This window comes from Lampetra fluviatilis, chromosome 58 (genome assembly GCF_964198595.1).
Source record: "Lampetra fluviatilis chromosome 58, kcLamFluv1.1, whole genome shotgun sequence".
NCBI classification, from domain to species: Eukaryota; Metazoa; Chordata; class Hyperoartia; order Petromyzontiformes; family Petromyzontidae; genus Lampetra; species Lampetra fluviatilis.
The window spans coordinates 7,432,627-7,452,526 of record NC_136332.1 but is presented as its reverse complement, the minus strand read 5'-3'; the positions used below and the strand labels follow the sequence as shown (position 1 = coordinate 7,452,526).

General features: G+C 53.9%; 1 protein-coding gene across 2 annotated transcripts; it reads left to right on the top strand.

Annotated features, from left to right (window-relative positions):
• Positions 1-670: 670 nt before the first annotated feature.
• NTAN1 (N-terminal asparagine amidase) lies at positions 671-18,786 on the top strand. 2 transcript variants are annotated; one of them, XM_078880609.1, is made up of 10 exons: positions 671-1,305; positions 2,398-2,500; positions 3,285-3,350; positions 5,271-5,379; positions 6,977-7,050; positions 7,861-7,914; positions 9,444-9,497; positions 13,453-13,550; positions 14,866-14,979; positions 17,431-18,786. In XM_078880609.1, the coding sequence occupies exons 1-10, from the start codon at positions 1,222-1,224 to the stop codon at positions 17,596-17,598; spliced, it is 924 nt and encodes a 307-aa protein (XP_078736735.1). In that variant the 5' UTR covers positions 671-1,221; the 3' UTR covers positions 17,599-18,786. The 2 variants fall into 2 exon arrangements, with proteins under 2 accessions (XP_078736735.1, XP_078736734.1); XM_078880608.1 differs by lacking the exons at positions 14,866-14,979; positions 17,431-18,786 and having other exon boundaries at positions 13,453-14,018.
• Positions 18,787-19,900: the final 1,114 nt, after the last annotated feature.

Here is a 19,900-nt window from a genome sequence, read left to right as displayed (position 1 = left end):
AAAAACCTACTACTATATTTTGCCACTGGTAAAGGAGATGTCTCATAGTGTAAACGATTTAAAGCATGTTTTATTTTCTAAATGGAAATATGTTTTTTTTTGGGGGGGGGGGGCAGAGCTTTGTGACGTCATATTTGAAGGGGGGGGGTCTGACTTTTTGTGACGCCGTGTGACGAGGGAGGGGGGGGGTCAAACATCGTCCAAAATCGCGTGACGTCATTTATGGACGGCCCCAATGAGTCTCCAGCTGGTCTCAGAGCCCGGCGGCAGCAGATTTATTTCGGTTTTGTTGCAAATTCTCACAAGAGTTAAAACACTTTCATCTTCTTGGTTCTTTCGGTAAAGTCACGTAGAAGGGAAATAATAAAATAAAATAATAAAATAAAATAATAAAATAAATTTTCTTTTTTATTTCTTATTTTATTACTTCCCTTCTACGTGACTTTACCGAAAGAACCAAGAAGATGAATCCCTGCAGTCACGAAAGATTTACATAGAAAATTAAACACACTTTGTTCAAAGCGCCCTGTGACCACATCATGTGCCCTGGTTCGTCATCCCCTAAACCACTGCCTGCTGCATCGATTCCTCGCCTTTCGATTTCACGCGCAATCGATTCCGTCAGGCGAATCGATTACTGTGACGTCATATAGGGGTGGGGGGTGGGGGGAAGTCGCCCCTTCCGCGTACAGTGTGGGGCTGCCGGCTGCAGCTCTTTGCTGTTGTTGTTGCTGCTGCTGCTGTTGTTGGTGTGGTTGTGGTTGCTGTTGTTGTGGTTGTTGCTGCTGCTGTTGTTGCTGTTCTTGTTGCCGCTGCTGCTGCTGTTGCTGCTGTTGTTGCTGCTGCTGCTGTTGTTGTCACCGTTGCTGTAGCAACTGTTCTCTTACAGCTGTGTTTGTTGCAGGAGCGGCTGCTGTTGGTGCTGTATCCGTCTCCTGTAGCTGCTTGGAAGCTGTCGCAGCTGCTGCTGTAGTAGTAGCAGCTGTGTTGCAGCTGTTGTTGTAGTAGTTGTGTGCTGCTGTAGTAGTAGCAGCTGTGTTGCTGCTGTTGTTGTAGTAGTTGTGTGCTGCTGTAGTAGTAGCAGCTGTGTTGCTGCTGTTGTTGTAGTAGCTGTGTGTTGCTGTTGGAGATGTTCCTGTAGCAGCTGTGTGTTGCTGTGGTCGTTGCTGTTTGTGCTGCTGTAGCTGCAGCTGCTGCTGCTACAGCTGTCGAGGGGCAGCGATGCCGCTGTTAGTAGGGGGAGAGGCACTGGGGCCGTGCCCCTCCACTCGGAGCTTCATTGAGAAACACGGAGCCCGCTACCAGGTGCCACGTGTGCTGTGTGTGTGCTGTGTGTGTGCTGTGAGTGTGAGCTGTGTGTGTGTGTGCTGTGTGTGTGTGCTGTGTGTGAGCTGTGTGTGTGTGTGTGCTGTGTGTGTGTGCTGTGTGTGTGTGAGAGCTGTGAGTGTGAGCTGTGTGTATGTGTGCTGTGTGTGTGCTGTGTGTGTGTGTGCTGTGTGTGTGCTGTGTCTGTGTGAGTTGTGTGTGTGTGCTGTGTGTGTGAGCTGTGTGTGTGTGCTGTGTGTGTGTGCTGTGTGTGCTGTGTGTGTATGTGTGCTGTGTGTGTGCTGTGTGTGAGCTGTGTGTGTGTGCTGTGTGTGAGCTGTGTGTGTGTTGTGTGTGTGTATGCTGTGTGTGTGTGTATGCTGTGTGTGTGTGAGCTGTGTGTGTGTGAGCTGTGTGTGTGTGAGCTGTGTGTGTACTTGCTGTGTGTGTACTTGCTGTGTGTGTACTTGCTGTGTGTGTGCTGTGTATGTGTGTGTATGTGTGCTGTGTGTGTGCTGTATGTGTGTGTGCTGTGTGTGTATGTGTGTGTGCTTGCTGTGTGTGTATGTGTGTGTGCTTGCTGTGTGTGTGAGCTGTGTGTGTACTTGCTGTGTGTGTACTTGCTGTGTGTGTGTGTATGTGTGCTTGCTGTGTGTGTGCTTGCTGTGTGTATGTGTGTGTGCTTGCTGTGTGTGTGAGCTGTGTGTGTACTTGCTGTGTGTGTACTTGTTGTGTGTGTACTTGCTGTGTGTGTGTGAGCTGTGTGTGTGAGCTGTGTGTGTACTTGCTGTGTGTGTACTTGCTGTGTGTGTGTGAGCTGTGTGTGTGAGCTGTGTGTGTACTTGCTGTGTGTGTGTGAGCTGTGTGTGTGTGTACTAGCTGTATGTGTGTACTAGCTGTATGTGTGCTGTGTGTGTACTAGCTGTATGTGTGCTGTTTGTGTACTTGCTGTGTGTGTGAGCTGTGTGTGTGTGTGCTGTGTGTGTGAGCTGTGTGTGTGCTTGCTGTGTGTATGTGTGTACTAGCTGTATGTGTGCTGTGTGTGTACTAGCTGTATGTGTGCTGTGTGTGTGCTGTGTGTGTGAGCTGTAGGCCGACGCTGCTGCCCTGAGGGCCCAGCCCGTCCGCACCGTGGGCCCCGAGGGCCTCGTCTACCTCCACCAGGGAGAGATGGCGGCGACAGAGCCCACTGACGGTACTCACCACCCTCACCACGCTACTCACCACCCTCACCACGCTACTCACCACACTACTCACCACGCTACTCACCACACTACTCACCACGCTACTCACCACCCTCACCACGCTACTCACCACACTCACCACGCTACTCACCACACTCACCACGCTGCTCACCACACTACTCACCACGCTGCTCACCACCACTCACCACGCTGCTCACCACCACTCACCACGCTGCTCACCACCACACACGCTACTCACCACCACTCACCACGCTGCTCACCACCACTCACCACGCTACTCACCACACTCACCACGCTACTCACCCCACACACGCTACTCACCACCACTGAGGAGACACTCACCCAGAGGTCGCAACCGGGTACCCGATACCCGTACCCTACCCGATACCCGGCTACCCGTACCCGGCCGGGTACGGGTAGGCGTTTGCGACCCTGGTGCGGCCGGGTACGGGTACGGGTAGGCCGTGAGTCACTGGTGAGTCACCGTTTGTCACTCATTTCCCAACGTCTTGTCTCTTCTCACAATTCAAGTTCCTAGAATCAACCCACCCGCGCCTGCAACGTGGCTTCATCCCAGAGGTCGCAATCAGGTACCCGATACCCGTACCTTACCCGATACCCGGCCGAGTACGGGTACGGCCGGGTAAGGGTTACCCGTTTGCGACCCTGGTGCGGCCGGGTACGGGTAAGGAATCAAAACCCGTTTGTGACCTCTGCACTCACCCCACTCTGGGTTGCTGCTGTTGTTGTTGTTGTTGACGTCCCTAACCCCAGACGCCACGTGGCTGCTCGGCTCGGAGGAGGCCACGACCTGCCACCTGGTGGTGCTGCGCCATAGCGGTGAGGGTGCGCCCCCATATCCGCCGCCCTCATATCCGCTCTCCCTGCGAACCGCAACTCCGAACTATCACCACCGTCCCCGTCGTCGTCGGCCACGGTCAATCCACTGCTGGATGAAGGCCTCTGGATGAAGGCCTCCCTCACCCATGCCACTGGCGGCGGCCACCGCCGCCACTCGCGATTCCCGCTCCGTCTCGCGGACGGAGCGTCGCGACCCTCGGCCGCCACTCCCGGCATCGTCTTTTTAACAACAACATCTGAACTTGTACGAGCGTAAATTTCGATTTAAAGCTTTCGTGACTGCAGGGATTCATCTTCTTGGTTCTTTCGGTAAAGTCACGTAGAAGGGAAGGTTGAGGACGGCTGCTTGCGTTGTGGCCGAAACGTCGTGAGAATTATTTTATTATGTTTTATATGTATTATTTTAATTACTTCCCTTCTACGTGACTTTACCGAAAGAACCAAGAAGTTGTACGAGCGCGTCTTTATTGCAAGACAACGCGAGCCCGGCACATCCGCCACGCACGGGGGACTTACGCAGAGAGTCCGCGGATTTTCGGCGGTCGGTTGAGGCCCTCTCTGTGTCTCTCCCTCTCTGTGTCTCTCTCCCTCTCTGTGTCTCTCCCTCTCTGTGTCTCTCTCCCTCTCTGTGTCTCTCCCTCTCTGTGTCTCTCCCTCTCTGTGTCTCTCCCTCTCTGTGTCTCTCCCTCTCTGTGTCTCTCTGTGTCTCTCTGTGTCTCTCTGTGTCTCTCCCTCTCTGTGTCTCTCTGTGTCTCTCTGTGTCTCTCTGTGTCTCTCCCTCTCTGTGTCTCTCTGTCTCTCTGTGTCTCTCTGTGTCTCTCCCTCTCTGTGTCTCTCTGTGTCTCTCCCTCTCTGTGTCTCTCCCTCTCTGTGTCTCTCTGTGTCTCTCTGTGTCTCTCTGTGTCTCTCTGTGTCTCTCCCTCTCTGTGTCTCTCCCTCTCTGTGTCTCTCTGTGTCTCTCTGTGTCTCTCTGTGTCTCTCTGTGTCTCTCTGTGTCTCTCCCTCTCTGTGTCTCTCCCTCTCTGTGTCTCTCCCTCTCTGTGTCTCTCTCCCTCTCTGTGTCTCTCCCTCTCTGTGTCTCTCTCCCTCTCTGTGTCTCTCTCCCTCTCTGTGTCTCTCCCTCTCTGTGTCTCTCTCCCTCTCTGTGTCTCTCTCCCTCTCTGTGTCTCTCCCTCTCTGTGTCTCTCCCTCTCTGTGTCTCTCTCCCTCTCTGTGTCTCTCTCCCTCTCTGTGTCTCTCTCCCTCTCTGTGTCTCTCCCTCTCTGTGTCTCTCTCCCTCTCTGTGTCTCTCTCCCTCTCTGTGTCTCTCTCCCTCTCTGTGTCTCTCTCCCTCTCTGTGTCTCTCCCTCTCTGTGTCTCTCCCTCTCTGTGTCTCTCTGTGTCTCTCTCCCTCTCTGTGTCTCTCTCCCTCTCTGTGTCTCTCCCTCTCTGTGTCTCTCTCCCTCTCTGTGTCTCTCTCCCTCTCTGTGTCTCTCCCTCTCTGTGTCTCTCCCTCTCTGTGTCTCTCTCCCTCTCTGTGTCTCTCTCCCTCTCTGTCTCTCTCCCTCTCTGTGTCTCTCCCTCTCTGTGTCTCTCCCTCTCTGTGTCTCTCTCCCTCTCTGTGTCTCTCCCTCTCTGTGTCTCTCCCTCTCTGTGTCTCTCCCTCTCTGTGTCTCTCTCCCTCTCTGTGTCTCTCTCCCTCTCTGTGTCTCTCTCCCTCTCTGTGTCTCTCCCTCTCTGTGTCTCTCTCCCTCTCTGTGTCTCTCTCCCTCTCTGTGTCTCTCCCTCTCTGTGTCTCTCCCTCTCTGTGTCTCTCTCCCTCTCTGTGTCTCTCCCTCTCTGTGTCTCTCTCCCTCTCTGTGTCTCTCTCCCTCTCTGTGTCTCTCTCCCTCTCTGTGTCTCTCTCCCCGTGTCGTGCAGGCAGCGGGGCCGTGTGCCTGGGCCACTTTGACGGGAGCGGCACGGCGCGCGGAGCGAGGGCCGTGGTCGACCACGTGCTCGCCCTGTCGCCCACGCAGTCGCCCGGCAGGTGCCTCCTCACCCCCACACCGATCATAGCTCAGCCTCACCAGCGCTCCTCACCAGCGCTCCTCACCCCGACCATCGCTCCTCACCCCCACCGATCATAGCTCAGCCTCACCATCGCTCCTCACCCCCACCGATCATAGCTCAGCCTCATCATCGCTCCTCACCCTCACCATCGCTCCCCACCCTCACCATCGCTTCCCACCATCGCTCCTCACCCTCACCATCGCTCCTCACCCTCACCATCGCTCCTAACCCTCACTCCTCACCCTCACCATCGCTCCCCACCCTCACCATCGCTTCCCACCATCGCTCCTCACCCATGCAGAACCTCACCCTGTCTTTCTCACCCGGCCACCCTCACCATCCCTAACCCAGCCTCTGTCACCCTGTCTCACTCTCCACCCTCCCGGCTCCCTTAGCCCCTCTCTGCCTCCCCATGACTCTCTTTTTTTTACGATCAGTGGAAACAAGAAGATGCTCGGTGTAGTCGGCACTTTGCTTCGTTCATCATTTCGTTTTATTATAATTTTTAAATTTTTGCTTTATGTAACCGCCCCCCCTCTCGCTCTCTCGCTCTCTTTCGTTCTCTCCTCATGTCTGCATCTCTCACTATTTGTTTTACCCGTGTCTCCCTCTCCATGTCTCCCCTTCTCCGTGTCTCTCCCTCACCAAGTCTCCCTCCCCATGTCTCTCCCCCCATGTCTCCCTCCCCATGTCTCCCTCCCCATGTCTCTCTCCCCAAGTCTCCCTCCCCATGTCTCCCTCCCCATGTCTCTCTCGCCATGTCTCTACCCCCCAAGTCTCCCTCCCCATGTCTCCCTCCCCATGTCTCCGTCCCCATGTCTCCCTCCCAATCTCTCCCCCCCCATGTCTCCGTCCCCATGTCTCCCTCCCGATCTCTCCCTCCCCATGTCTCCCTCCCCATGTCTCCCTCCCCATGTCTCCCTCCCCATGTCTCCCTCCCCAAGTCTCCCTCCCCATGTCTCCCTCCCCATGTCTCCCTCCCCATGTCTCCCTCCCGATCTCTCCCTCCCCAAGTCTCCCTCCCCAAGTCTCCCTCCCCATGTCTCCCTCCCCATGTCTCCCCCCCCATCTCTCCCCCCCCATGTCTCCGTCCCCATGTCTCCCTCCCAATCTCTCCCCCCCCATGTCTCCGTCCCCATGTCTCCCTCCCGATCTCTCCCTCCCCAAGTCTCCCTCCCCATGTCTCCCTCCCCATGTCTCCCTCCCCATGTCTCCCTCCCCATGTCTCCCTCCCCAAGTCTCCCTCCCCATGTCTCCCTCCCCAAGTCTCCCTCCCCATGTCTCCCTCCCCATGTCTCCCTCCCCATGTCTCCCTCCCGATCTCTCCCTCCCCAAGTCTCCCTCCCCAAGTCTCCCTCCCCATGTCTCCCTCCCCATGTCTCCCTCCCCATGTCTCCCTCCCCATGTCTCCCTCCCCATCTCTCCCCCCCCATGTCTCCGTCCCCATGTCTCTCTCCCAATCTCTCCCTCCCCAAGTCTCCCCCTCCCCATGTCTCCCTCGCCCCCTCTCCCTCTGCTCCCCGTGAGTGTCCCGTGCGTGATCCCTCTGTCCCGATGCTGGCCGGGTGCTGTAGGTTGGAGCTGCACGTGATTGGAGGCTTTGAAGATGAGAGGAGCATCTCTCAGCGCCTCACCCTCGACGTGCTGGGTGAGCCTTGCCCTCGCCGCACTCACCTCAATCACCGCACTCACCTCACCCTACTCACCGCACTCACCGCACTCACCTCACTCACCTCAATCACCGCACTCACCTCACCCTACTCACCGCACTCACCGCACTCACCTCACCCTACTCACCGCACTCACCGCACTCACCTCACTCACCTCAATCACCGCACTCACCTCACCCTACTCACCGCACTCACCGCACTCACCTCACCCTACTCACCGCACTCACCGCACTCACCTCACTCACCTCAATCACCGCACTCACCTCACCCTACTCACCGCACTCACCTCACCCTACTCACCGCACTCACCGCACTCACCTCACCCTACTCACCGCACTCGCCACACTCACCTCACTCACCGCATTCACCGCACTCACCTCACCCTACTCACCGCACTCACCTCACCCTACTCGCCACACTCACCCCACTCACCGCATTCACCGCACTCACCGCACTCACCGCACCCTACTCACCGCACTCACCTCACCCTACTCACCACACTCGCCACACTCACCTCACTCACCTCACCCTACTCACCGCACTCACCTCACCCCACTCACCGCATTCACCGCACTCACCGCACTCACCTCACCCTACTCGCCACACTCGCCACACTCACCCCACTCACCTCACTCTCCCTACTCGCCACACTCGCCACACGACGCACTCACCTCACTCGCCGGGATGAGTGGGTGTAGACTGGGATGGGTGCTCGTGAACAGCACTTGCCCCACATGTCTGGCGAGGCTACAAGGGGGATCTTCGTCTTTGTGAATGTGTCTCTTCAGATGCGTTCAGCCAGCAGGAGGAAGAGATCCACCTCGTCACGTTCTGTGCCTCCGGTAGGAACGGGACTCTACGTGTGTGTGGTGTGTGTGAGTGTGTGTGTGTGAGTGTGTGTGTGTGAGTGTGTGTGTGAGAGTGTGAGTGTGTGTGAGTGTGTGTGTGTGGAGTGTGTGTGTGTGAGTGTGTGTGTGAGAGTGTGTGAGTGTGTGTGAGTGTGTGTGTGAGTGTGTGTGTGAGTGTGTGTGAGTGAGTGTGTGTGTGTGTGAGTGTGTGTGTGTGAGTGTGTGTGTGTGTGAGTGTGTGTGTGAGAGTGTGAGTGTGTGTGAGTGTGTGTGTGGAGTGTGTGTGTGTGAGTGTGTGTGAGTGTGTGTGTGAGTGTGTGTGTGAGTGTGTGTGAGTGTGTGTGTGTGTGCCTGAGAGTGTGTGTGAGTGTGTGTGAGTGTGTGTGTGTGTGAGAGTGTGTGTGTGTGAGAGTGTGTGTGTGAGAGTGTGTGAGTGTGTGTGAGAGTGTGTGTGTGAGTGTGTGTGAGAGTGTGTGTGTGAGTGTGTGTGAGTGTGTGTGTGTGTGCCTGAGAGTGTGTGTGTGTGTGTGCCTGAGAGTGTGTGTGAGAGTGTGTGTGAGTGTGTGTGAGTGTGTGTGTGTGTGCCTGAGAGTGTGTGTGTGCCTGAGAGTGTGTGTGAGTGGGTGAGTGTGTGTGAGTGTGTGTGTGTGTGCCTGAGAGTGTGTGTGTGAGTGTGTGAGAGTGTGTGTGAGAGTGTGTGTGAGTGTGCGTGAGTGTATGTGTGTGTGCCTGAGAGTGTGTGTGAGAGTGTGTGTGCCTGAGAGGCGGTGGACGAGAGGGAGAGAGTTTGTGAGTGTGAGAGAGTGTGAGAGAGTGTGTGAGTGTGTGTGAGTGTGTGAGTGTGTGTGTGTGTGAGAGTGTGTGAGAGTGTGCGAGAGTGTGTGAGAGTGTGCGAGAGTGTGAGAGAGTGTGTGTGAGAGTGTGTGTGAGTGTGAGAGTGTGTGCGAGTGTGTGAGAGTGTGTGTGAGATTCTTCACACATGCTGTGTGTGCAAGGAATCTGTGTGTGTGTAAGATTGTTCATGCGTGCTGTGTGTGCGTGGAAGATTATTCGTGTGTGCTGTGTGTGCTGTGTGTGTAAGATTATTTGTGTGTGCTGTGTGTGCTGTGCGTGCTGTGTGTGTGTGTAAGATTCTTCGTGTGTGCTGTGTATGCTGTGTGTGGAAGATTCTTCGTGTGTGCTGTGTGTGCTGTGTATGCTGTGCGTGCTGTGTGTGTGTGTGGAAGATTATTTGTGTGTGCTGTGTGTGCTGTGTGTGTAAGATTTTCTTGTGTGTGTTGTGCATGCTGTGTGTGTGTGTAAGATTTTCTTGTGTGTGCTGTGCATGCTGTGTGTGTGTGTAAGATTCTTCGTGTGTGCTGTGTGTGCTGTGTGTGTAAGATTTTCTTGTGTGTGCTGTGCATGCTGTGTGTGTGTGTAAGATTCTTCGTGTGTGCTGTGTGTGCTGTGTGTGTGTGGAAGATTATTTGTGCATGCTGTGCGTGCTGTGCGTCTTTATGTGCTGTGCTGCCGCTGTGCTGCAGAACTGAATGACGAGCTGCGGGAAGGACACCACTGGCCCGTGATCTACGGCATCGGTTAGACTCCCAACCCAGCCTCCTTCTCACCCATGTGTGATGCTGCGTCGTAACCGCCGCGTGTGACACACAGAGTGTGTTACGTGTCTGCGTGTGACACACAGAGTGTGACGTGTCTGCGTGTGACACACAGAGTGTGTGACGTGTCTGCGTGTGACACACGGAGTGTGTGACGTGTCTGCGTGTGACACACAGAGTGTGTGTCGTATCTGCGTGTGACACACAGAGTGTGTGTCGTGTCTGCGTGTGACACACAGAGTGTGTGACGTGTCTGCGTGTGACACACGGAGTGTGTGACGTGTCTGCGTGTGACACACAGAGTGTGTGACGTGTCTGCGTGTGACACACAGAGTGTGTGACGTGTCTGCGTGTGACACACGGAGTGTGTGACGTGTCTGCGTGTGACACACAGAGTGTGTGTCGTGTCTGCGTGTGACACACAGAGTGTGTGACGTGTCTGCGTGTGACACACGGAGTGTGTGACGTGTCTGCGTGTGACACACAGAGTGTGTGACGTGTCTGCGTGTGACACACGGAGTGTGTGACGTGTCTGCGTGTGACACAGAGTGTGTGACGTGTCTGCGTGTGACACACAGAGTGTGTGACGTGTCTGCGTGTGACACACGGAGTGTGTGACGTGTCTGCGTGTGACACACAGAGTGTGTGACGTGTCTGCGTGTGACACACGGAGTGTGTGACGTGTCTGCGTGTGACACACAGAGTGTGTGACGTGTCTGCGTGTGACACACGGAGTGTGTGACGTGTCTGCGTGTGACACAGAGTGTGTGACGTGTCTGCGTGTGACACACAGAGTGTGTGACGTGTCTGCGTGTGACACACGGAGTGTGTGACGTGTCTGCGTGTGACACACAGAGTGTGTGACGTGTCTGCGTGTGACACACGGAGTGTGTGACGTGTCTGCGTGTGACACACAGAGTGTGTGACGTGTCTGCGTGTGACACACGGAGTGTGTGACGTGTCTGCATGTGACACACGGAGTGTGTGACGTGTCTGCGTGTGACACACAGAGTGTGTGACGTGTCTGCGTGTGACACAGAGTGTGTGACGTGTCTGCGTGTGACACACAGAGTGTGTGACGTGTCTGCGTGTGACACACAGAGTGTGTGACGTGTCTGCGTGTGACACACGGAGTGTGTGACGTGTCTGCGTGTGACACAGAGTGTGTGACGTGTCTGCGTGTGACACACAGAGTGTGTGACGTGTCTGCGTGTGACACACGGAGTGTGTGACGTGTCTGCGTGTGACACACGGAGTGTGTGACGTGTCTGCGTGTGACACACGGAGTGTGTGACGTGTCTGCGTGTGACACAGAGTGTGTGACGTGTCTGCGTGTGACACACAGAGTGTGTGACGTGTCTGCGTGTGACACACAGAGTGTGTGACGTGTCTGCGTGTGACACACGGAGTGTGTGACGTGTCTGCGTGTGACACAGAGTGTGTGACGTGTCTGCGTGTGACACACAGAGTGTGTGACGTGTCTGCGTGTGACACACGGAGTGTGTGACGTGTCTGCGTGTGACACACGGAGTGTGTGACGTGTCTGCGTGTGACACACGGAGTGTGTGACGTGTCTGCGTGTGACACACGGAGTGTGTGACGTGTCTGCGTGTGACACACGGAGTGTGTGACGTGTCTGCGTGTGACACACAGTGTGTGACGTGTCTGCGTGTGACACACGGAGTGTGTGACGTGTCTGCGTGTGACACACAGAGTGTGTGTCGTGTCTGCGTGTGACACACAGAGTGTGTGTCGTGTCTGCGTGTGACACACAGTGTGTGTGTCGTGTCTGCGTGTGACACACAGAGTGTGTGACGTGTCTGCGTGTGACACACAGAGTGTGTGACGTGTCTGCGTGTGACACAAGAGTGTGTGTCGTGTCTGCGTGTGACACACAGAGTGTGTGTCGTGTCTGCGTGTGACACACAGAGTGTGTGACGTGTCTGCGTGTGACACACAGAGTGTGTGACGTGTCTGCGTGTGACACACAGAGTGTGTGACGTGTCTGCGTGTGACACACAGAGTGTGTGTCGTGTCTGCGTGTGACACACAGAGTGTGTGTCGTGTCTGCGTGTGACACACAGAGTGTGTGACGTGTCTGCGTGTGACACACAGTGTGTGTGTCGTGTCTGCGTGTGACACACAGAGTGTGTGTCGTGTCTGCGTGTGACACACAGAGTGTGTGACGTGTCTGCGTGTGACACACAGTGTGTGTGTCGTGTCTGCGTGTGACACACAGAGTGTGTGTCACAGTGTGTGTGTCGTGTCTGCGTGTGACACACAGAGTGTGTGACGTGTCTGCGTGTGACACACAGAGTGTGTGTCGTGTCTGCGTGTGACACACAGTGTGTGTGTCGTGTCTGCGTGTGACACACAGAGTGTGTGACGTGTCTGCGTGTGACACACAGAGTGTGTGTCGTGTCTGCGTGTGACACACAGAGTGTGTGACGTGTCTGCGTGTGACACACAGAGTGTGTGTCGTGTCTGCGTGTGACACACACACTGTGTGTCGTGTCTGCGTGTGACACACAGAGTGTGTGTCGTGTCTGCGTGTGACACACAGAGTGTGTGTCGTGTCTGCGTGTGACACACTGTGTCGTGTCTGCGTGTGACACACTGTGTGTCGTGTCTGCGTGTGACACACAGAGTGTGTGTCGTGTCTGCGTGTGACACACAGAGTGTGTGTCGTGTCTGCGTGTGACACACAGAGTGTGTGTCGTGTCTGCGTGTGACACACTGTGTGTCGTGTCTGCGTGTGACACACTGTGTGTCGTGTCTGCGTGTGACACACTGTGTCGTGTCTGCGTGTGACACACTGTGTGTCGTGTCTGCGTGTGACACACACACTGTGTGTCGTGTCTGCGTGTGACACACAGAGTGTGTGTCGTGTCTGCGTGTGACACACAGAGTGTGTGTCGTGTCTGCGTGTGACACACTGTGTGTCGTGTCTGCGTGTGACACACTGTGTGTCGTGTCTGCGTGTGACACACTGTGTGTCGTGTCTGCGTGTGCGGTGTTTGAGATGAAGTTTGGGGCAGCGGTAGGTTAGGAGCGGTTAGCGCTGCGCTACGAACCCGGTGACCCGAGTTCGATTTCCGCTCACAGCCACCAACAACGCCGGTGACGATTATCTGAACCGGTGCTGGGCCTCCCCTAGGTCGGCTCAGCCTCAAATGAGTACCTGGTGCGGTGTGTAAACATCGCCACTGGGGAGACAAAGGCGGCGGGGCGTGGTGTTGGCCACCTCGTGTGCCGTGCCGGCCTTCATAGGTGCTCGCTAACAGCACTTGCCCCTACAGTCTGTGCAGGCTACATGGGGGGTCTGTCGCGTCTCTGTGTGGGGGGTTTTCGATGAATGACTCAGTGGGGAGGTTACCAAAGGACGAGTGCGGTGTAGACAATGCACGCACCAAATGGGGACAGCCCTCGCTGTGAGTGTGTTACAAACTTGACCGTGTGTCAGCGTGTAACACACGCGCAACATTTCATCGGTATCAGCCAAAAAACTATCCCAGTACTGAAAAATCCCCTGCAAATCCCTGCTGCGAAAACTTGGCTGGGCTCTCCTAAGGAGCGCTCCACAGTGGCTATGAGATGTTAACTACCTCGCCCGGTATACAGGAGGTCGTGGGTTCGATCCCGACCCTGACGCCTGCTGCTGTATATTTGGAGTTTGCGAGTCTCTCTCCGTGGTGAGATGTCAACTACCTCGCCTGGTTAATAGTTTGCGGTGTCTGGGCTCAAATCCACGAGTTATTAACTCGTGTCTAAATCTCAGGTGCCGTGCGGTTGATCCGCACACAGATAATCTGAGGGTCGGCTGCAGTTGCATAGTTTCAAGGTAGTTTGGTTTTAATCTTGTGTGAACGAGCCGAATCGCAACAACAGCGGCAATAATCGCAACCCGTGGTGCGTGTGTTGGCTCCGCGTGCCGTAGCTGTGGATGTCCGCGCGGGATCTCTGTTCAGGGCGCGGTTTCCAGACAAGGGTCCCGACCGGGCCTTGAGGAACTCCAGGAACCACGGTGACAACGAGGTGAACGGTGACACTCACTCCTGCGAGACGCTCCTCCGCCGCGTGCCAGGCACTCCCCACGCTCGGAGCGTCCTTAGTTTATACTGTTTGGTTCTTTCGGTAAAGCCACGTCGGTGGACTTTACCAAAAGAACCAAGGAGTGTGGATTCCTGCAGTCACGAAAGCTTCAAATCGAGATCGCCCTTAGTTTCGTTTGTTGTCCACCACCCCGCACCTCCGATTAGCCACGGTTGGCTACGTACGGTGCGAAAGAAGTTCCAACGGACATACATAGACTCGCACACAGACCCATAGAATCGCACAGAGACCCATAGACCCACACAGAGACCCATAGACTCACACAGAGACCCATATACTCACACAGAGACCCATAGACTCACACAGAGACCCATAGACTCACACAGAGACCCATAGACCCACACAGAGACACATAGACTCACACAGAGACCCATAGACTCACACAGAGACACATAGACCCACACAGAGACACATAGACTCACACAGAGACACATAGACTCACACAGAGACCCATAGACTCACACAGAGACCCATAGACTCACACAGAGACCCATAGACTCACACAGAGACCCATAGACTCACACAGAGACCCATAGACTCACACAGAGACACATAGACTCACACAGAGACCCATAGACCCACACAGAGACCCATAGTTTGTTGTCCTTCCCCCGCACCGTCCATTAGCCACAGTTGGCTACGTACGATGCTAAAGATGTATGTACATTGCTCCTAGCGCAGCGCCACCGTTCCACAACCAAATTCAAATTGTCCTGTGAACCCAAAACGCTCGTCAATGGCACTGACCGACCAATGCGAAAGCAGTTCAACGTACGTATATCAGATGTCGCAATCGGGTACCCGATACCCGTACCCTACACGATACCCGGCTACCCGTACCCGGCCGGGGGTCGGAAACGGGTACCCGTACCCGTACCTGGCCGGGTACGGGTAGGCCGTGAGTCACTGGTGAGTCACCGTTTGTCACTCATTTCCCAACGTCTTGTCTCTTCTCACAATTCAAGTTCTCAGAATCAACCCACCCGATACCCGTACCCTACCCGATACCCGGCCGGGTACGGGTAGCCGGGTATCGGGTAGGGTACGGGTACCCGTTTGCGACCCTGGTGCGGCCGGGTACGGGTACGGGTAAGGAATCAAAACCCGTTTGCGACCTCTATATGCGCGGCGGCCATCACAGGTGCTCGCCCCCAACACTTGACCCGTACGTTGTGTGTTAAAGGCTGCACGGGGGGCGGCGGCGGGGGGTGCTTTGTCTTTGTGTGCGGCGAGGCAGATGGGCGTCATGTACTGCAGGGCTCGCGGCGAGCTCACGGTGCAGCCCATCGCGTGGACGCGCTGGCACAACGTGGCGCTGTGGCTCGTGCAGCCGGACGACGTCATCAGACAGGTCACTCGCAGATCGCGCAGAAGTCATCACGGAGGTCATAAGGGGTCGTCAGAGAGGTCATCACAGGTCACAGCGGTCATCACAGGTCACAGCGGTCATCACAGGTCACAGAGGTCATCACAGGTCACAGCGGTCGTCACAGATCACAAAGGTCATCACAGGTCACAGGTCATCACAGGTCACAGTGGTCATCACAGGTCACAGCGGTCATCACAGTTCACAGCGGTCATCACAGGTCACAGTGGTCATCACAGGTCACAGGTCATCACAGGTCACAGTGGTCATCACAGGTCACAGCGGTCATCACAGTTCACAGCGGTCATCACACGTCACAGTGGTCATCACAGGTCACAGGTTATCACAGGTCACAGGTCATCACAGGTCACAGCGGTCATCACAGGTCACAGCGGTCATCACAGGTCACAGTGGTCATCACAGGTCACAGGTTATCACAGGTCACAGGTCATCACAGGTCACAGCGGTCATCACAGGTCACAGCGGTCATCACAGGTCACAGTGGTCATCACAGGTCACAGTGGTCATCACAGGTCACAGGTTATCACAGGTCACAGGTCATCACAGGTCACAGCGGTCATCACAGGTCACAGCGGTCATCACAGTTCACAGCGGTCATCACAGGTCACAGTGGTCATCACAGGTCACAGGTCATCACAGGTCACAGCGGTCATCACAGGTCACAGCGGTCATCACAGGTCACAGCGGTCATCACAGGTCATCACAGAGGTCGTAAGAGGTCATCACAGCGATCATCTGAATCAGAATCTTTACTTCTACTGGAAAAATCCGATGAGCTTTCAATCTCTTTTTCACAGATGTGCACATCTGTCCAGATCATCACAGATCATCACAGATCATCACAGATTATCACATCATCATTGTAGTAATCACAGATCATCACAGATCATCATAGATCATCACAGATATTCACATCATCATTGTAGTAATCACAGATCATCACAGATCATCACAGATCATCACAGATCATCACAGATTATCACATCATCATTATAGTAATCACAGATCATCACAGATCATCATAGATCATCACAGATATTCACAGATCATCACAGATCATCACAGATCATCATTGCAGTAATCACAGATCATCACAGATCATCATCACAGATCATCATTGCAGTAATCACAGAGCTTATCACAGAGGTAATCGGAGGCCATTACAGAGGTCATGTGTGGTGGGTTTTCTCTGGGCACTCCGGGTTGCTCCGACGTGCACACACACTCATTCATTGGCCGATAGCACCTTGATATAGAGAGGATCGCAGAGCTTGGGCAGTGGTTGGCGCCGGCTCACCGCCTGGCTGCTGCTGCTGCCGTTCGCGCTCTTGCGTGGTTCCTCCTCCTGGCGTCTCTGAATCGTCCCCTCCCCCCCCTTCTCTGTCTCGTCGAGAGTGAGCAAGCACCGTGGCAGCGCGGCGTTAAGAGTTGATATCATTCTTCGATTTAAAGCTTTCGTGACTGCAGGGAATCACGTAGAAGGGAAATAATAAAATAACAAAAAAAAATCATTATGTTTTATTTTTATTATTTTATTATTTCCCTTCTACGTGACTTTACCGAAAGAACCAAGAAGATGATATCATTCTTGTTATTACTCCTACCACCACCACGTGTGGGGTGCATCGTGTACCACGTGTCGTCTTGCGTCTTATCCCACGTGTCACGTCCCATGTCCCACGCTTGATGTTGTGGTGACTTCCATGTCCCCTATGGACCCGTGTCCTCCGCATCACGCCCCATGTGTGCCGTGCCCCGTATCCCAAGTCCCACGCGTGATATTCCTTGTGTGGACTTCCATGTCCCGTGGCCCACGTAATACGCATCATGCAGAGGTCGCAACCGGGTACCCGATACCCGTACCCTACCCGATACCCGGCTACCCGTACCCGGCCGGGCACGGGTAGCCGTTTGCGACCCTGGTGCGCCTGGGTACGGGTAGGCCGTGACTCACTGGTGAGTCACCGTTTGTCACTCATTTCCCAACGTCTTGTCTCTTCTCACAATTCAAGTTCCTAGAATCAACCCACCCGCGCCTGCAACATGGCTTCATCCCAGAGGTCGCAACCGGGTACCTGATACCCGTACCCTACCCGATACCCGGCCGGGTACGGGTAGCCGGGTATCGGGTAGGGTACGGGTACCCGTTTGTGACCCTGGTGCGGCCGGGTACGGGTACGGGTACGGGTAAGGAATCAAAACCCGTTTGCGACCTCTGGCATCATGTCCCACGTCGCATTTCCCACGTCCCATGTTCCGTGTCCCATGTCCCGTGCATCACACGTCCCACGTGTCCCGTCTGTCCCATGACCCTTGACCCTTGCATCACGTCCCGTGACCCGCACGTCTGATCCCGTGACCCCGCGTCACTCCGTGTCTAACATCCCCCCTCTCTTCCGGGCCTCCCACCGCCAGTTCCTGTCCACGTCGCCGCTGGTGGAGCCCCCGGACTTTGCGGCGAACGTGCGTCAGCTGATGCGCTTCATGCTGCTGCACCCCGAGCCCAGCGACGCGATCTTCCCGGGGGGCGCCGCTCGCAGATACCGCCGGGACCCCCACGGATCCTGGCAGAGGGTCCCCTGAGGGGGGGGGCCCCCCCCCCCCGTGGCTTCGCCCGGTCTGGCACTCTGACGCAGCCGCTTTAATTCCTGCCCCAGCGCAGCTGCACCGCCTGCTCACTCGATAGCTTCCCTTCTTCTTCTTGGTTCTTTCGGTAAAGTCACGTAGAAGGTAAATGATAAAATAATAAAAATAAAACAATGAAATTATTCTCACGACGTTTCGGCCACAACGCAAGCAGCCGTCCTCAGGTGAAGACCAGGTGAGTCTGAATGACACACCCCAGGCTTGGAGCGTCTATTTAAGCTGGGATGGAGGGGGAAGAGAGCCTTGACAAAAGAATGTGCATATCAAGAGGAATTTAGCATATTTATGGGAGATGCAGATATGCGATTAGTACTACTTGTGAAATGCGTAGGAGGTGGGCGGGGGATTTAAAGTCATTATGCCCGTGCATTATGCAGGATTAGCAGCATCAAAGGGAGGGGATAGGGGTAGCATTATTATTTTATTATTTCCATTCTACGTGACTTTACCGAAAGAACCAAGAAGAAGCTTCCGTTCTATTCGCGCGCACCACGATGACTTGGGCAGCAGCAGCTGCAGCTTTGTGGTTCAGTCGCTCGATGGCAATGTGCCATGACGAGAGAGGGCTTCAGCAGAGACAGAGAGAGAGAGAGTTCGTGTCGCTGTTCCTCCTCCTGTGTGGTTGAAGCAGCGTGCAGAGCACAGTGGGGTTACTGTGCATGGTCCGTCGTTTGTGTTGCGTGACCACCATCGCACTCCTGTGTGTCTTTGTGTTGATGTTCGTGAAGGAAACGTGGTCATCGCTGTGTGTGTTCATGTTCTGATGATGCGGCTGATGGCCGGCAAGTTACAGCCACAAACGATACGGAATCTTTACGTCGCTTGCGGGAGGAATCCGACGAGATTTAAAGCGCTTTTTCACAGATGCCCAGTAGGGGCCGTTTAGAACGTTACAACAATAAAGGGTTCAAAAAGAAAACGATGAGAATGAAACGTATAAGAACGGTAAACACATTTTGGCTTAACTTTTGTGACTGCAGGGATTCATATTCTTTGATTCTTTTGGTGAAGTCACGTAGATAGAAAAATAATAAAAAAGTGAATAAAAATTTAATTAAAAAAAAAAGTTAATAAAAATAAAATATTATTTATAATAAAACACAAAAAAAACTAATGTAGACTGTAGCCTGGTTCTTCATCGGAGTGAGTGTACTGGCAGTCTATAATGTAGACTGTAGCCTGGTTATTAAGCTGGGTGAGTGTACTGGCAGTCTATAATGTAGACTGTAGCAATGGTTATTAAGCTGGGTGAGTGTACTGGCAGTCTATAATGTAGACTGTAGCCTTGTTATTAAGCTGGGTGAGTGTACTGGCAGTCTATAATGTAGACTGTAGCCTTGTTATTAAGCTGGGTGAGTGTACTGGCAGTCTATAATGTAGACTGTAGCCTGGTTATTAAGCTGGGTGAGTGTACTGACAGTCTATAATGTAGACTGTAGCCTTGTTATTAAGCTGGGTGAGTGTACTGGCAGTCTATAATGTAGACTGTAGCCTGGTTATTAAGCTGGGTGAGTGTACTGGCAGTCTATAATGTAGACTGTAGCCTGGTTATTAAGCTGGGTGAGTGTACTGGCAGTCTATAATGTAGACTGTAGCCTGGTTATTAAGCTGGGTGAGTGTACTGGCAGTCTATAATGTAGACTGTAGCCTGGTTATTAAGCTGGGTGAGTGTACTGGCAGTCTATAATGTAGACTGTAGCAATGGTTATTAAGCTGGGTGAGTGTACTGGCAGTCTATAATGTAGACTGTAGCCTTGTTATTAAGCTGGGTGAGTGTACTGACAGTCTATAATGTAGACTGTAGCCTGGTTATTAAGCTGGGTGAGTGTACTGGCAGTCTATAATGTAGACTGTAGCCTGGTTATTAAGCTGGGTGAGTGTACTGGCAGTCTATAATGTAGACTGTAGCAATGGTTATTAAGCTGGGTGAGCGTACTGGCAGTCTATAATGTAGACTGTAGCAATGGTTATTAAGCTGGGTGAGTGTACTGGCAGTCTATAATGTAGACTGTAGCCTTGTTATTAAGCTGGGTGAGTGTACTGACAGTCTATAATGTAGACTGTAGCCTGGTTATTAAGCTGGGTGAGTGTACTGACAGTCTATTATGTAGACTGTAGCCTGGTTATTAAGCTGGGTGAGTGTACTGGCAGTCTATAATGTAGACTGTAGCCTGGTTATTAAGCTGGGTGAGTGTACTGGCAGTCTATAATGTAGACTGTAGCCTGGTTATTAAGCTGG

Excerpts from the sequence above, each read along its gene's own strand:
- NTAN1 (XM_078880608.1), top strand. The coding sequence starts at position 1,222 with ATGCCGCTGTTAGTAGGGGGAGAGGCACTGGGGCCGTGCCCCTCCACT. Across the intron at positions 1,306-2,397 it reads AACACGGAGCCCGCTACCAG|GCCGACGCTGCTGCCCTGAG; the intron begins GTGCCACGTGTG and ends TGTGAGCTGTAG. Across the intron at positions 7,051-7,860 it reads CCTCACCCTCGACGTGCTGG|ATGCGTTCAGCCAGCAGGAG; the intron begins GTGAGCCTTGCC and ends GTGTCTCTTCAG.